Source organism: Adiantum capillus-veneris, chromosome 9 (assembly GCF_014529385.1).
Source record: "Adiantum capillus-veneris isolate H3 chromosome 9, ASM1452938v2, whole genome shotgun sequence".
Taxonomy (NCBI): domain Eukaryota; kingdom Viridiplantae; phylum Streptophyta; class Polypodiopsida; order Polypodiales; family Pteridaceae; genus Adiantum; species Adiantum capillus-veneris.
In genome coordinates, this window is record NC_140939.1 from 132,272,144 (window position 1) to 132,289,293 (window position 17,150).

At 41.6% G+C, this 17,150-nt stretch overlaps 1 protein-coding gene across 1 annotated transcript; it reads right to left on the bottom strand.

Moving 5' to 3' along the window:
- Positions 1–3,049: 3,049 nt before the first annotated feature.
- On the bottom strand, positions 3,050–5,668 carry LOC147451192 (2,3-bisphosphoglycerate-independent phosphoglycerate mutase). The gene is made up of 3 exons (XM_086520154.1): positions 5,484–5,668; positions 5,305–5,416; positions 3,050–3,552 (listed from the first exon to the last, which is right to left on the bottom strand). The coding sequence occupies exons 1-3, from the start codon at positions 5,529–5,531 to the stop codon at positions 3,275–3,277; spliced, it is 438 nt and encodes a 145-aa protein (XP_086376280.1). The 5' UTR covers positions 5,532–5,668; the 3' UTR covers positions 3,050–3,274.
- Positions 5,669–17,150: the final 11,482 nt, after the last annotated feature.

The following is a 17,150-nucleotide window of genomic DNA, read 5'->3' on the forward strand; positions in this document are numbered from 1 at the left end:
TCTGCAACTGAAAGCTCAATTGTTGAGCGTGCAAGCTCATCCACATTTTCCAAATATTCTTGCTCTATGTTTGTTGGTCATACCCCTTTGTCTTAATGGGCTTTGCGTGTTTCTTATGCACCAAGACAATGTAGCACTGCTTCGTCTAATTATTACAATTGTTCTAGTTACTATGAGAGATCCATCTTCTCTCTCTCTCTGCTCTCTCTCTCTCTCTCTCTCTCTCTCTCTCTCTCTAACAAAGCCATTTTAGGCCATGATGTGAGGTGCACATGCTTGGTACCATTTGCATTGAATTTGGTGTAGGTGATCTTTCCCACCTCTCATGTATAATGTATAAGGGTTATTTTCCATACACAAATACAAATACCTATTCCTTTCCCCCCTTACTTAGCCAAATTTTTCTTTTGTGACCACTCTCTTGAGAAAATTTAACAATCCAAGTCTCTTAGCCATCTCTCTCTACAGTGGACTTGCCATTCTTCGCACTTACCTCTGTGTTAGACAACAAAGTTTGTCGTATTGGGCTGCAACTTACAATGTGGAGTTGAATATGGCAAAGCTAGCCCATTTCGTGGCAGTTATTACACTGCTTTTTTTAAAACAAAACCCTTATTTATGTGCCCCTGGTGCTCTAAATAGGCCAAACTCCAAAAGAAACTCCTGAGGAAAAAAACACTGATGCAATATGTCCTCCCATAGCCAAGAATCATTGTGCTCTAAAAGCAATACACCACAGTTTGTATTCATGGTTTGATACCAATTGTGGGAATTGACATGTGGATATCCACCCATCGATACTCTTATATAGATTTATCCATGCCACTATATTAGGAAACCCTTTCCATGCAGGCCATATTCTTGGAACCTAGCCATAAGGGACCTTTCTCGCATGGTTAGTCCTTCACTATAGGACCTTTGTCTTGTTATGCTCTCGTACCAATGTAAGGTCACTGGCCAAACATCTCCATAGTTGAAACCTCTGAGCAGCTCCCTAGAGCCCTTGTCCTAGAATGCCTAGAGGCTAGAGACTGATGAATCACCACCCAACCATCTTTTATATAGGCTTCTCTCATATATAGCCCCTTTATTGCCAACTCCCCTTAGGGTGTCATCTCCCTCAAGACCCTTGTTTTGAGGATGAGGGGCCTGGACACTAAGTCTTAGGGGGTGTTTAAGACCCCAAATTGGTGGGGCCAACTAGCAAGCTTTAAAGTGGGGAACTTGTGGCATCCCTTGTAGGGCTTGCGGCTAGGACTTGCAATTTCTCGCACCCATGTCCTAGCCAATCCACCCATGCATGTACATTGAAATGATAGCTACACATTGCATTTATGACTAGTGAACTCCAACATAAATTTTGTTTGAGATTACTCTAACAACCCCTATAGGCAGCTGCCTAAGCAAGGCCACATTAAACCCAACGGTGACACATTGATGACGTCCATGTGTGCTATTGAGTAAGGCATGTGTCACACTGGGGCACCCATCCCAATGATCTTTTTGCTTGCAGCCACCCATTTCATGTCACATTGGGCTATATCAAAAGGTCGGCCATTTGAAATAGTAAATCATCGATACCCAAGTGGTAGCACCTCCACATTTCAAGGTAGCATCCAGAGTTCAACGCCAATCTGGCACAACGTCCACAATTGAGGTTCTCTTTTTACTTTGAGCTTAAGACACCAAGACTAAGGTACAAAAACGTGTAAAGCTTGGAAGGAGGAAATGTGGCTTCAAAAAGAGGAGGATGAGATTGCACTTGAAAAATGCAACTTTCCAATACAAAGTAATGCATGGGGAGTGGAGTTAAGAGATGGCCAAGAAGCAAGGGCCAGTTAAAAACCCTTTTTTAGGTTGAAAAAAAGGGATTGCAAAGAAGATGGAGAAATGGGAAACATTATCAGGACCGAAGCTGGAAATGCACGAATGGTTCAGGCTCTCTTTCACTTTGAGGTCAATATGCAAACACAAAGATAAGAAAGGTATAGAGCTTGGAAAAATGAGTTGCAAAAATTCCTCTTTTGGAAAATGCCACTTCTCAATTCAAGGTGATGCATGAGGAGTGGGGGAATTATTCCTGCAAATATAGAAACGGTACAAGCCACTCCAAAGACTTTAAGATGGTATTTTGTATGCCTTTTTGTTTTAAATATGTGAATAAAACACATGTACAAATGCGGTGTGCTTGCTATCTCTACGCATGCGTTAAATTCTGATAAAGAGACGAAGAAAGAGATGAAGTGGTTGGGAGAACCAGTGATAGCATGAACAAGTGGGAACATCGATCATGCAAGGTGCCCAAGAAGCAAACGACTGAGGCAAGCCTTCTCCAAGGTTATTACCTTCGAAATTTACGTTCTTATACAAGCTTTATATTCGTGTACATGGTCATTTGAGGAATTAAATATTTCAGTTCAACTCAGAAAAACGCAGGATTCACATGAGGTCCGCGTAAGCCACAACAGCTTTTTACATGACTACACATAACCAGCTGTGTGTTTAAAGTTAAAAGTTGCCTACAGACCTACCTACCCTGCGTGTAAGAAAATTTGACCAAAGTTCTGAGCCGAAAACTTCTCCGATTCGTACAATTATGGATTGCAAAAGAACTCAGCTCCTAAAAAATATGTATGACTCGCACAACTATATCCTGCAACTTAATTACACGACCACGGATCAAAGAACGTAGACAAAGTCGTCTTTGCAAATAAATATAGTAAACACTCCCATAGACATGCACATCAATTCGACACATATCTGTAGAGATTAGTAAGAACTGCATTTTAAGACGCCTATTGAGATAAGAACCTAGATTATTTTATGAAGAATCTGATCAAATATCTGACATTTTCCATCCTCGACCAAAAGAAATACTATGACATCCAACCTTTCAATATCATGGTTCTACCACCCTGTTTCAGGAGCACAAAATATAACTCATGATACAACTTACATATTACAATTCCGTGCTCCGACATCATTTTTAATATTACATCAAATTTTTTTACAGAGTGAATACAAAAGAAAAAATACATTACACAAATCAGGTGAGAATTGATATTTTACACACAATTTTAGAGCCTCGTAGGCTGGCTTTCTGATATGGACATGATTAACCTCCTTGAAATCATATGTTATATGAATTGGGCCACAGTTCGTTCACGTCACAACCTTGCAGCAACAACTATTTTCTTCTGACATCCCCATCCTACGGCGGCTCTTGTGTATCAAAAGCTCCAAATAATCGCTCTGACACTCGAGACCTCAGTGTTCATTTGTGGGGTGGGGCTCCAACGATGACTACCATGTATATGAATAGCCCCATAATGACTCCAAACCCAGCCATGGTGAACTTCGAATCCGTCCAGAATCGTAGGGTTGCCCTCTCTGTTCTTTTAAGTGGATCGACTTCTTCCGAGAGGGGGTAATTACTGGGCTGTGGACCGCGCGTTACGTACTTTTCCATATCGAATATTGACCAGAAGGGCTTCTTCTTTCGCTCTTGGTAAGAGGACCAAGCCTTGTCCCAATCCACTTTCTGCTTGTCTTCTGCAAGAACATTTACAAATAAGCTGAGCCTGTAGTGTGTTTAAAACCGCAACACCATAGACATGCGGATGGCTTGTGCACGTGCTTTGGCCACCACAATGTTAGCACCATGACAAGTTAGATATTTTCATTTAAAGCCTCAAATCAAACCATGACATCATAGGGTAAAAGGCAAGTGAAAACAACGAAAAGAAAGAAACAGAGACAAAATGTATATGAAAAGATATAGCCATACAGACATCGAAATGCAGCAAATTAACTTAAGTGCAACAATGCCACCAACTAGGTAACATTAGACATTGCAAGGTTGTTTTTGAAAAACCCTTGGAGGAAGAGCTTGTTGCGTAATTTGCTGATCACTAGGAAGAGCTACAGAAATTTTGCAATAGAATAGTCATATAAAGTTCAATACTGTGGAAAAATGTAGTGTATTTCAAATTATATCGTATATGGTGTGTTTTCTAAAAAACCATTAAGAACATCTAAATTACCTCACGACTTAACGCTATACCTAGGTCTAAGGTTGAAGGGCCGAAAAACTTATCAAAAATGACCTAGGAAGTGGGCACAAAGACCAAAGACTCATGAAAATGTATTTTTAAAAAGGTGCCTGAAAATTGTTTTAAAAAAGGTTGTATCTGTATGGCCGTACGACGGCCATTCATACAAAGTATGGAAACTTTCATGATGAGTAGGGTGTGAGACAACACTGGGCCACCCAACACCTTCCAAAGAAGGTGAAGGGTCACAATGGCCTACAGAAGAGGATGAGAAAGAAAGAGTATAACCCGCTCCTCAATGCCCCTCTTTACAAAAATAGGAAAAAAAATGCCACCTATCTCTCACCATATTGGCCTACTTAATGCGGATATTACAAGAAATAGGCCAACAAATTAATTGCTATCGTTACCTTGCCATGTGGCACTAATCTACAAGCTTTATCCAACGGTTCACAATGGCTCCCAAGACTTTACTAAGACCTTATGTGGGCCAGAAAGAAAAGAACTTTCTCTAAGTGGACTGTCAACAACAACCTTTTCCATTCTAAAACATGGCACCAAACCAGCCCTTGGCTGAATTATTTTTTTCCGCGTCCACTCAATGAAGCCACATAATTTGCTCATTTATGTCGCAGGTAGCCTATTCGTACTTCAATTCAAAAAGCTCCACCACCAAAATTCCACGCCATTGAGCATCAAGAAAAATAAAGACTATATGAGGAACATAAAAATGATAGCCATGGTTTAATCGCTAAACAAATCCCCTTACAGAAGGGCTGACATTTCCCAACAAGCTTTTCAAGCAACGAGTCTAGGGCACGCTCAATAAAATGCCCTTCCTTGCCTATCACCATGTTTCATACGAAGAATTCATCATGACTTGGCTGCTGCAAACAAGAACCAACAATCACCTCGAATAACATGTCTAAAGTTGTAGACTCATCGGATATATCTAGGAGGTCTCTTGAGATTGTTCCTATGAGGTCAAAACCTCTCCCTCTCTCTCTCTCTCTCTCTCTCTCTCTCTCTCTCTCTCTCTCTCTCTCTCACACACACACACACTATATTTGATATGTTTAGTAGTGTCACGTATGCAGCATATGTGTGCACCCTCCAAAAACATCATTGCCAACATCACAATTTCTGTCAGAAGCTTGCGCTTTCCAACATGTGCGTGTCACAGGGTTCGAACCCATACAAAATCACACATGTAAAGAAGAAAAGGAACCCGAGTCTTCACGCTTATGCACACCTTTGCTTTGGTTGGATCCGTTATCTGAGTCAGAGTCGGAGCTGCCTTTGGCGCAAGTACAGAGGCCCTCTTTCAAGCGGACACGCTGACTGTAGAGATCTTTAGTGAAGGGCTGCAGCAGAAGCAGACATCGTCAGAAGGAAAGGAAAGAAACAACGCAAAGGAAGCATGATGTTTACCTGAGAGCCCGGAGCGAAGGCGAAGCGTTCCATAGCGATGGCGTGCATGTTTTAAGAGAGAGAGAGAGTGTCTCTGCGAGTGTGTTCGTTCGTAAGAAGCCAATCGTAGGGCGTTGTGAAGTGTACATAACCAGAACACTGGCTTGCGTATGGCGTGTTCGTTTGTCGTATGCCCCTCCTTGTGCTCACCCCACGCCGTCTTGTGCTCACGTAACGCTTGAGTGGAGTGACCGTGGGTGTCACACTGGGCACCCAAGGGCTTGCCATGCCAAGGTGGCGGCCAGCCATTCGTTGCGGCAAAAAGCAATCTTGGCCTCATGGGCGTGTTAGAGTGGCGGCCTCAATCCCCGCCAACATTTCAAGCATGTAGGTCATGTCCAAAAGGCATCATGGGAAGTTTCCAAGATAGATTTTATGTTTGGTTTCAAGCCCTTTGTGCTATATCTCATCAGAACACACCCTATCAGCAAAAGTGATATGCACCACTCTTTGTATGTGGAGTTCTGGTGCATTATTGGTCTTACATATGTAAGTGGTTCTCAATCAATAAAGATAGTTTTTGTGAGTCGTTAAAGTTCTCTCTCTCTCTCTCTCTCTCTCTCTCTCTCTCTCTCTCTCTCTCTCTCTCATCCTCAGCTGCTACACAATTATACCTAGTCTCTCTCTCTCTCTCTCATCCTCAGCTGCTGCACAATTATACCTAGCCATGGCGAAGCTTCGTCGTCACCCTCCATAGGCTCTTGCACCCTACAATGGCCCATGCGGCGTCCTTGGCAAGCACTAGGCGATGACTGTAGGCAACAGCACACCATATTGAAACATTGTCTCAAGCCTTGGTGGCAATCCTTTGCGTTTTGATAGGCGGCAATTGAAGCAAAACGAAGGACGACGGCAAGCTTCTACATACACAGCGCTAGCGTTCTGAAACGATGCACAGGTGGTGGCCAACAAGGGTAATCATTTCCTGCGTGTGAAAACATTGTCCTCTTTATTGGCGTAGGCAAGAAGGGGAGATCTCGTGCTCTTTGCGTTTCAAAATGCATGCAGGAACAGAGGGCAATTACTTGGCGGTATCAAGCATTTTAAAACGTTGCTTGTCCAAGGGTGGTGAAGCTAGCGAGCAAGTGGTATGACCTAGCTTCATCCTAGCATTTCAAAATGTTGTCTGCAACAACTAGTCGGTGAGGGTGAGGCAAAGAGTTAGCTGATTCAGAAGCATCTTGAAACACTGCTACAACACTTGAAGCCCGTTTCGGTGCATTTCAAAACACTACCCAAGAAGTTAAGGGTGAGCTTGTGAACAATTTAGAAGCATTTCAAAACGCTATCCCACATCCATGGTTATTGTCGGTATTAAAGATTGTTTGTATATCAAGTTTGAATGAATGGACGATGCACTTGTTTGCAAAGAATCAATATCCATCAAATTATTTCTCAGTGACTACGATCTCACTCCAACTTACCACAGCATCAAAAACAAATTCAGTGTGAAGTATTTCTTCAATCTTGTCTCGGTTGATGAAGATGAAAGTCGATGTTTCAAGCAACATATGCGGAGTTTAAACGCTTGTTTTTATGTTCTATGTCATATATTTATTATGGTTTTCTCTATGGTCAACACCATTATTTATGTTTTTTCAAAGCTTTGTTTTAGCCTATGGATAGTCAGCTACTGTTATGTCCACTTTATACGACTTATAGATACTATCGCATAAAAAAGTGGTAAGACCTCCTATTTATTTGTTTGGTTTGAGTTCATGTTGTCCCCACTTTGATTGTTGTTCAAGGTAACGACACACACCCAGATGTTGTTGTCAAGGGGAGGGCTTCTACTCACTATTTCAAGTGGTTTGTTGCACTCTTCCATGGTCTACTCTCAACCCATTCTCAATGTTTTGTAAACCACTTCTCATGAGGTTATTGGGTAAACATAAACCCAAGGTAAACCAAAAACTCCATATGATGATCGCTACGTTGACCTACATCCTATGCATTTGAGGGAAGGTTCTATGTGGTAGCACCAAGTTATGGGTATACCTAAAACCCTTAGTTGAGAGAAAACCTAAAACTCACGGTTTATGAGTATACCAAAAACTCATGGTTAAGAGTAAAACTCTGAAGTGTCATGAGAGTAGTGAGTCTAATTTGGACTTGTGGGAGTGTTTGGGGGGGGGGGGGGGGGGGGGGGGGTCGTTGGGAATCATGCCCATAGTGGTGTATCCCGTGGGAACACCCTCCTTGTGAGATGGAGAAGTCTTCGAAATCTCGCCTTTATATATCAAGCTTAATCAATTTCCTTAGGTGAATCTGCATGTTATTACACGAGAACCAAGTTTAAGGGTGGAATGTAAGCTCAAAAGAGATCAATTAACCGATTAACATCCAATACTCCTATTTCACATGCATCCCCCTTCTTGCTCTTTGGCCATAATGGATAAAGCAATTAGTAGACTAGTTCAATATCATATAGGACCGCATATGCCAATAGAAACATCCTATTAACAGACAAGTGTTTCGAATGCTTAAGCATCGACACAAGTTAGAACATATACACGCGAGAGAGAGAGAGAGAGAGAGAGAGAGAGAGAGAGAGAGAGACTATGGGGCCAGAAGCTCAGCAACAATCATTCAAACCTTCAACATTTGTCTTCTTTTTACATTTGTCTTCTTTTTCTTTTAGGAGATATAAATATAGGTTTTACATTTGTCTTCTTTTTCTTTTAGGAGATCTAGATACAGGTTGAATAGTATATAGATAGACATGTATATACTAAGGAGATAACACATAAATCTATGTATCGACGAAACCCGTTAAAAAGTGGGATGTTGAGAACTTGTGGTCATCAGCCACAAAAGTATACAGCCATCATGCATCAATCATATTTTTCTTCCAACAATATCTAATTTATCTGCACTGACCGGTGGCCAAAAGTGGGTGTCAAACTAGGTACCATGTGTGTTACTGCGTGAACACAGACTTACCCCCCATAGATGTACAATCATACAAAGGTCTAACATAGAGATAATGGCTAACACAACCATATTAAGCATAGCCAAACAACCACCATAAGATATTAAATTTGAATATATTAACCAACTTCAGCTTCAGCAAACCTTCCCACCCAAAAAATCCCAAAAGGAGTAGGGCAAATCACAAGAAAATTTTGATCTTGCCTTCACCCTTGTCGATGCATTAAAAGCTAAACCTTTAGAAGTAGCCTACAAGAACGAAAACACAGAAAGCAAACTGTTTGAAGTCGACAAAGCAAAACACAACTATTGAGCTGTAGCCCAACAATTTGAACGTGAAAACCAGAAGTACATAATAAGATCGCTTGCGACCCCGGCTTTGCAATGTCAAGAGAATGGTAGTCCAAAGCAAGGGCACTCAAAAGATTTATGATTAAAGGTAGTGGATTTTATACAAGATGGCACAATCCGATTATACAAGAAGAGCCATCTACTTCTAAAACACTTAACTAAACTTCTTCACCTCGGGACTAACATCCTAAGCTTTAGCTTCACCAGCAACCTTCTCAGATGATCCATTTTGTACATTCTTAGCCTTCAAATCCTTCACTGCGGCTTTGATAGCATCCTCGGCCAGCATGGAGCAGTGAAGCTTTACGGGAGGTAGAGCTAAATGCTTCGCAATATCGCTGTTGTGAGGAAAGCCCAAAAAAAAACGTAAGCAGAGTTGGTGAAAACTCAAAAAGCTCACAAATTACCAAAAAGGAAGAAAACCTGTTCTTGATTGTTAGAACCTCATCCATGGGCTTCCCTTTTATCCATTCGGTGGCTGTAAAAAGCCAAGTAATGTATAAGCAACCATGACCAAGGCTAAACTCCTCTTCTTGAAACAAATGCTAGCGAGGCTAAACTTATCTCAATAATGTAAACACATATACCTTCATAAGGTCTGAAAAATCTGAACTTAGGTATCAAAAAAAGCCTCCGTTTTCTAGTGTGCCTTGCTTTTGTGTTTTTGTAAGTGTTTTAGCCTCTTATATAGTTCAGAGAGGTCTAAAACACTCACCATAACACAAAACAAGGCACACGACAAACAAAAGAAAAAGAAACAATTCCTAAATCCTAATGTAAGCTAAGACTGAAATGAGAAACTACTATATACCAACCTAGGACAGGTAAAACATAACCAAACTAGCAAATACAATGACGTAACACAATCTCAACGAGACTTAACTTCTCTAATCGCCACCATCAGACTCTGAAAATTAACACATACAGTGTAATAACCTAGTACAGGTCTGGAGCTTGACCAATCTGTTCAGCCCTGCAACCAACCCTAAAACTAGGCACGGGCAAGTCACCACATACGTGGCTAGAGTGAGTCTACCATTGTACGGGATAAGATTGTAATCTGTTGTACATTCGTTACAAGCCCCAAATTAGATCCACACATCGCCATAGTAAGTTTGTTATAAAATCAAGACCAACCGAGAGTGACCCAAAGCAGTTACCACCGTCTAACACAGGCAGCTGCAAACATGCCTCCAGCTGTCACGACGCATCTAACCCTATGTGCATGTGGCCAAGCTGTAACTCCTATTTCTAGGGTTTAGGGCAGCCAAAGAAGTGTTCTGGCACCCTTGTGAGCCTGTACGCAGGACGTGCATGTCCAAGCACTTCAGTGTAGTCGCATACCATTTGATTGCACACGAGCACAACCAATGTCTGCTAGGTGTAGGCATTGGGGAGAGTTCCCATAAAGCACCATTAGTACCAAGCCTAGGTATGAACTGCAAACGAAGCACCTCTTATTGGTGGTTCATCAACTTATTAATAAGTGACAATTTAGCCAGCAATTACCAAATCGTGGGATTTTTTATGAGATTGCCCGACCCAGCTTTACAACGATTTTTTCACTCTTCGTTTTCCACGAGACCCATGCCAAGGTGGATAGGTACAATAAATACAATACGAAAAAAACGATTAAAATTTTTTGTGAAATATGGGTAATCACTACAATTCCCAATGATCAGCGGGTTGAATCTAGTGCAACTAGGACTGCACAAGAGGGGAGTTACTCCGCTCCTTTGACACAGATTACCAAGATGGAATAAAGTCACTGACTTCCTTTGTGATTTCAGGGACACTAACGGGCTGACAATATTCTGTTGTATGATTTTATGAAAGAAGTACTTCGAAATGGGAATTCCTAAAATGAATCTATTATGTGCTCTCTCATGTGTGCATTGTTTGAGTGCATGTTTGAAAGACAAAATGACTACAACATTTTGGTTTTCTTCACTTGAGAGGTGATGTGAATATGATAGTAACAAGATTTAGTTAATCAATACATCCGCGAGAGATCGGTGAGATTTGGATGTGATTGCTAAATAGGTTATAATAGATCATGATTCTTATCCAAGATCTTGACGGGGATAGCGATTTGAATGTGATTGTCGTCTTTGTGCAAGTGTCGGATATGTTGTCTAGTGCGTTAGTACTTAGAGTCAGTGTATACTAAACTAGTTTCTGGCTTATGTTGGTTTTGCACGTATAAATCGAGGGCGATCACAATTCTTCAAGATGGGGGTATGTCACAAAGTGATGACGTGGCATGGTCGATTGGACGCTCTCCGGATAGAGAAAGGTCCGAACCCTAGTGAAAGATGCAAATAAATTATAACAACTTGCATAGCCAATTCCGAACACATTTCCGTGATTTGTGTTGGTAGCTTTTGGCGCTAGGCTTTGGAACCAGATACTTTTAGACTTGAAGCTTTTCATGTACACTGCTTTTGGAAGGCCCAGGGCCTAACAATAAAGTGCCAAGGCCTCTCACTTGCCGGTTGTACGTTGTGGGAGTGCGGCAGAGACGAGGACCCTCGAACATTATACTTTGTGGAGCATCAGTAATAAAGAAATACCGAGAGGGGCACCAATCTTTGGGGCCGATCTCTCTAGGCGTGGAACTTCGTCATAACGTGTCATATTTCTCTATCTCAATTTCGTTCAGTTTGTTAAGTTGTTTTCAAGTTCTCTCACGTGTGTTGCATCAGATTCTCGGCTTGGGGAGCCCAAGTCTATAGCACAATGTCCATACACCATCCTACATTTTGCGGCGCAATTTGCAAGCAACCAAAATTTGCTTTTGATTAGCTTTTTTCTGTCAAAGGAAGCAGCAGAAGATGCAATGAAAAGAAGAACTGGCACGTGATCTGGTGGGTACCTTGACTCCGAGAGAGACCAAGTACCTTTCCTCGCATGGCACAACGAAAGTTCCTTCAACTCTTCAAGAAGAGGACAAGTTGTTCAGAGCTCAACTGCATAGCTGCATGGAAATGTTTCAGTAGTCCGGTAACAACATAAGGATGCAGAAGTTCTTACAGGCTCCTACACAAGAATTTCAGGCTCCAACACAGGGTTTTCAGGCTTCAACACAGGGCATGACTGAGCCATTGCAGGAAAAGAAGATTTCCAATGCACATACTCTTGATGCTCGAGGGAAAGCCCATGTGGTTGAGCAACCAACGGTGTCCATTGATTCAAGGCAATTTGCTTTACCTGGACAAGAACGTCTGTGAATGGTCAAGGGAGTAATGAGTAGGCTATGCGTCAAACCTTTCCGTTATCTACTTCATACCCTGGTTATTTTGGAGGTGGTTCACTCTTTCAAGCTATGGTTGGACCTTCCACACGTTATATGTCAGGGGACGTGTTTGGGACAATGCAAACAGGCATGGGTAACCCTATGTATGGGTATAAAAGTGTCCAACTAGGTTTTCAGGGTGCCTATGGTCAATTTAGAGTGCCTGGAACACAACTTGGTATGGTTGGTTTTTCGCAACCATATGCCCAAAATGCAGATATGACACGTAAAACACATGATGCGAGTGTTGGAATGAACAATCACGGAGCACCAATTTTACGGGCACCTGTTTATGATAATTTGACTCCTTTGAGTCAACCTAAGGATTACAAGGAAGGTGGGCAGGGAGTGAAGTTTGAGACTTTCAGGGGAACTGAGGATCAACTAAAGGCTTTGACCTTCGAACAAAAGTTCGATGCAGCTTATGCTGGAGGAAACTTCGCAGAGTCTTCGAAGATACGCAAGGTTGTCACTTTCTTGAAAGGGAATGCGCTTCAATGGTGGATCGCATTGTTGAATCAGGGCCAATCAAAGTCGAGCCCCAACAACGTGGATCCAATTCAAACAGCTTTATATATCAAGCTTAATCAATTTCCTTAGGTGAATCTGCATGTTACTACACGAGAACCAAGCTTAAGGGTGGAATGTAAGCTCAAAAGAGATCAATTAACCGATTAACATCCAATACTCCTATTTCACATGCATCCCCCTTCTTGCTCTTTGGCCATAATGGATAAAGCAATTAGTAGACTAGTTCAATATCATATAGGACCGCATACGCCCATAGAAACATCCTATTAACAGACAAGTGTTTCGAATGCTTAAGCATCAACACAAGTTAGAACATATACACGAGAGAGAGAGAGAGAGAGAGAGAGAGAGAGAGAGGCCAGAAGCTCAGCAACAATCATTCAAACCTTCAACATTTGTCTTCTTTTTACATTTGTCTTCTTTTTCTTTTAGGAGATATAAATATAGGTTTTACATTTGTCTTCTTTTTCTTTTAGGAGATCTAGATACAGGTTGAATAGTATATAGATAGACATGTATATACTAAGGAGATAACACACAAATCTATGTATCGACGAAACCCGTTAAAAAGTGGGATGTTGAGAACTTGTGGTCATCATCCACAAAAGTATACAGCCATCATGCATCAATCATATTTTTCTTCCAACAATATCTAATTTATCTGCACTGACCGGTGGCCAAAAGTGGGTGTCAAACTAGGTACCATGTGTATTACTGCGTGAACACAGACTTACCCCCCATAGACGTACAATCATGCAAAGGTCTAACATAGAGATAATGGCTAACACAACCATATTAAGCATAGCCAAACAACCCACCATAAGATATTAAATTTGAATATATTAACCAACTTCAGCTTCAGCAAACCTTCCCACCCAAAAAATCCCAAAAGGAGTAGGGCAAATCACAAGAAAATTTTGATCTTGCCTTCACCCTTGTCGATGCATTAAAAGCTAAACCTTTAGAAGTAGCCTACAAGAACGAAAACACAGAAAGCAAACTGTTTGAAGTCGACAAAGCAAAACACAACTATTGAGCTGTAGCCCAACAATTTGAACGTGAAAACCAAAAGTTCATAATAAGATCGCTTGCGACCCCGGCTTTGCAATGTCAAGAGAATGGTAGTCCAAAGCAAGGGCACTCAAAAGATTTATGATTAAAGGTAGTGGATTTTATACAAGATGGCACAATCCGATTATACAAGAAGAGCCATCTACTTCTAAAACACTTAACTAAACTTCTTCACCTCAGGACTAACATCCTAAGCTTTAGCTTCACCGGCAACCTTCTCAGATGATCCATTTTGTACATTCTTAGCCTTCAAATCCTTCACTGCGGCTTTGATAGCATCCTCGGCCAGCATGGAGCAGTGAAGCTTTACGGGAGGCAGAGCTAAATGCTTCGCAATATCGCTGTTGTGAGGAAAGCCCAAAAAAAAACGTAAGCAGAGTTGGTGAAAACTCAAAAAGCTCACAAATTACCAAAAAGGAAGAAAACCTGTTCTTGATTGTTAGAACCTCATCCATGGGCTTCCCTTTTATCCATTCGGTGGCTGTAAAAATCCAAGTAATGTATAAGCAACCATGACCAAGGCTAAACTCCTCTTCTTGAAACAAATGCTAGCGAGGCTAAACTTATCTCAATAATGTAAACACATATACCTTCATAAGGTCTGAAAAATCTGAACTTAGGTATCAAAAAAAGCCTCCGTTTTCTAGTGTGCCTTGCTTTTGTGTTTTTGTAAGTGTTTTAGCCTCTTATATAGTTCAGAGAGGTCTAAAACACTCACCATAACACAAAACAAGGCACACGACAAACAAAAGAAAAAGAAAAAATTCCTAAATCCTAATGTAAGCTAAGACTGAAATGAGAAACTACTATATACCAACCTAGGACAGGTAAAACATAACCAAACTAGCAAATACAATGACGTAACACAATCTCAACGAGACTTAACTTCTCTAATCGCCACCATCAGACTCTGAAAATTAACACATACAGTGTAATAACCTAGTACAGGTCTGGAGCTTGACCAATCTGTTCAGCCCTGCAACCAACCCTAAAACTAGGCACGGGCAAGTCACCACATACGTGGCTAGAGTGAGTCTACCATTGTACGGGATAAGATTGTAATATGTTGTACATTCGTTACAAGCCCCAAATTAGATCCACACATCGCCATAGTAAGTTTGTTATAAAATCAAGACCAACCGAGAGTGACCCAAAGCAGTTACCACCGTCTAACACAGGCAGCTGCAAACATGCCTCCAGCTGTCACGACGCATCTAACCCTATGTGCATGTGGCCAAGCTGTAACTCCTATTTCTAGGGTTTAGGGCAGCCAAAGAAGTGTTCTGGCACCCTTGTGAGCCTGTACGCAGGACGTGCATGTCCAAGCACTTCAGTGTAGTCGCATACCATTTGATTGCACACGAGCACAACCAATGTCTGCTAGGTGTAGGCATTGGGGAGAGTTCCCATAAAGCACCATTAGTACCAAGCCTAGGTATGAACTGCAAACGAAGCACCTCTTATTGGTGGTTCATCAACTTATTAATAAGTGACAATTTAGCCAGCAATTACCAAATCGTGGGATTTTTTATGAGATTGCCCGACCCAGCTTTACAACGATTTTTTCACTCTTCGTTTTCCACGAGACCCATGCCAAGGTGGATAGGTACAATAAATACAATACGAAAAAAACGATTAAAATTTTTTGTGAAATATGGGTAATCACTACAATTCCCAATGATCAGCGGGTTGAATCTAGTGCAACTAGGACTGCACAAGAGGGGAGTTACTCCGCTCCTTTGACACAGATTACCAAGATGGAATAAAGTCACTGACTTCCTTTGTGATTTCAGGGACACTAACGGGCTGACAATATTCTGTTGTATGATTTTATGAAAGAAGTACTTCGAAATGGGAATTCCTAAAATGAATCTATTATGTGCTCTCTCATGTGTGCATTGTTTGAGTGCATGTTTGAAAGACAAAATGACTACAACATTTTGGTTTTCTTCACTTGAGAGGTGATGTGAATATGATAGTAACAAGATTTAGTTAATCAATACATCCGCGAGAGATCGGTGAGATTTGGATGTGATTGCTAAATAGGTTATAATAGATCATGATTCTTATCCAAGATCTTGACGGGGATAGCGATTTGAATGTGATTGTCGTCTTTGTGCAAGTGTCGGATATGTTGTCTAGTGCGTTAGTACTTAGAGTCAATGTATACTAAACTAGTTTCTGGCTTATGTTGGTTTTGCACGTATAAATCGAGGGCGATCACAATTCTTCAAGATGGGGGTATGTCACAAAGTGATGACGTGGCATGGTCGATTGGACGCTCTCCGGATAGAGAAAGGTCCGAACCCTAGTGAAAGATGCAAATAAATTATAACAACTTGCATAGCCAATTCCGAACACATTTCCGTGATTTGTGTTGGTAGCTTTTGGCGCTAGGCTTTGGAACCAGATACTTTTAGACTTGAAGCTTTTCATGTACACTGCTTTTGGAAGGCCCAGGGCCTAACAATAAAGTGCCAAGGCCTCTCACTTGCCGGTTGTACGTTGTGGGAGTGCGGCAGAGACGAGGACCCTCGAACATTATACTTTGTGGAGCATCAGTAATAAAGAAATACCGAGAGGGGCACCAATCTTTGGGGCCGATCTCTCTAGGCGTGGAACTTCGTCATAACGTGTCATATTTCTCTATCTCAATTTCGTTCAGTTTGTTAAGTTGTTTTCAAGTTCTCTCACGTGTGTTGCATCAGATTCTCGGCTTGGGGAGCCCAAGTCTATAGCACAATGTCCATACACCATCCTACATTTTGCGGCGCAATTTGCAAGCAACCAAAATTTGCTTTTGATTAGCTTTTTTCTGTCAAAGGAAGCAGCAGAAGATGCAATGAAAAGAAGAACTGGCACGTGATCTGGTGGGTACCTTGACTCCGAGAGAGACCAAGTACCTTTCCTCGCATGGCACAACGAAAGTTCCTTCAACTCTTCAAGAAGAGGACAAGTTGTTCAGAGCTCAACTGCATAGCTGCATGGAAATGTTTCAGTAGTCCGGTAACAACATAAGGATGCAGAAGTTCTTACAGGCTCCTACACAAGAATTTCAGGCTCCAACACAGGGTTTTCAGGCTTCAACACAGGGCATGACTGAGCCATTGCAGGAAAAGAAGATTTCCAATGCACATACTCTTGATGCTCGAGGGAAAGCCCATGTGGTTGAGCAACCAACGGTGTCCATTGATTCAAGGCAATTTGCTTTACCTGGACAAGAACGTCTGTGAATGGTCAAGGGAGTAATGAGTAGGCTATGCGTCAAACCTTTCCGTTATCTACTTCATACCCTGGTTATTTTGGAGGTGGTTCACTCTTTCAAGCTATGGTTGGACCTTCCACACGTTATATGTCAGGGGACGTGTTTGGGACAATGCAAACAGGCATGGGTAACCCTATGTATGGGTACAAAAGTGTCCAACTAGGTTTTCAGGGTGCCTATGGTC

Coding starts and splice junctions, on each gene's coding strand:
- LOC147451192 (XM_086520154.1), bottom strand. CDS start 5,531: ATGCACGCCATCGCTATGGAACGCTTCGCCTTCGCTCCGGGCTCTCAG. Junction 5,417..5,483: donor CCTTCGCTCCGGGCTCTCAG/GTAAACATCATG, acceptor CTTCTGCTGCAG/CCCTTCACTAAAGATCTCTA. Junction 3,553..5,304: donor CGGATCCAACCAAAGCAAAG/GTGTGCATAAGC, acceptor ATGTTCTTGCAG/AAGACAAGCAGAAAGTGGAT.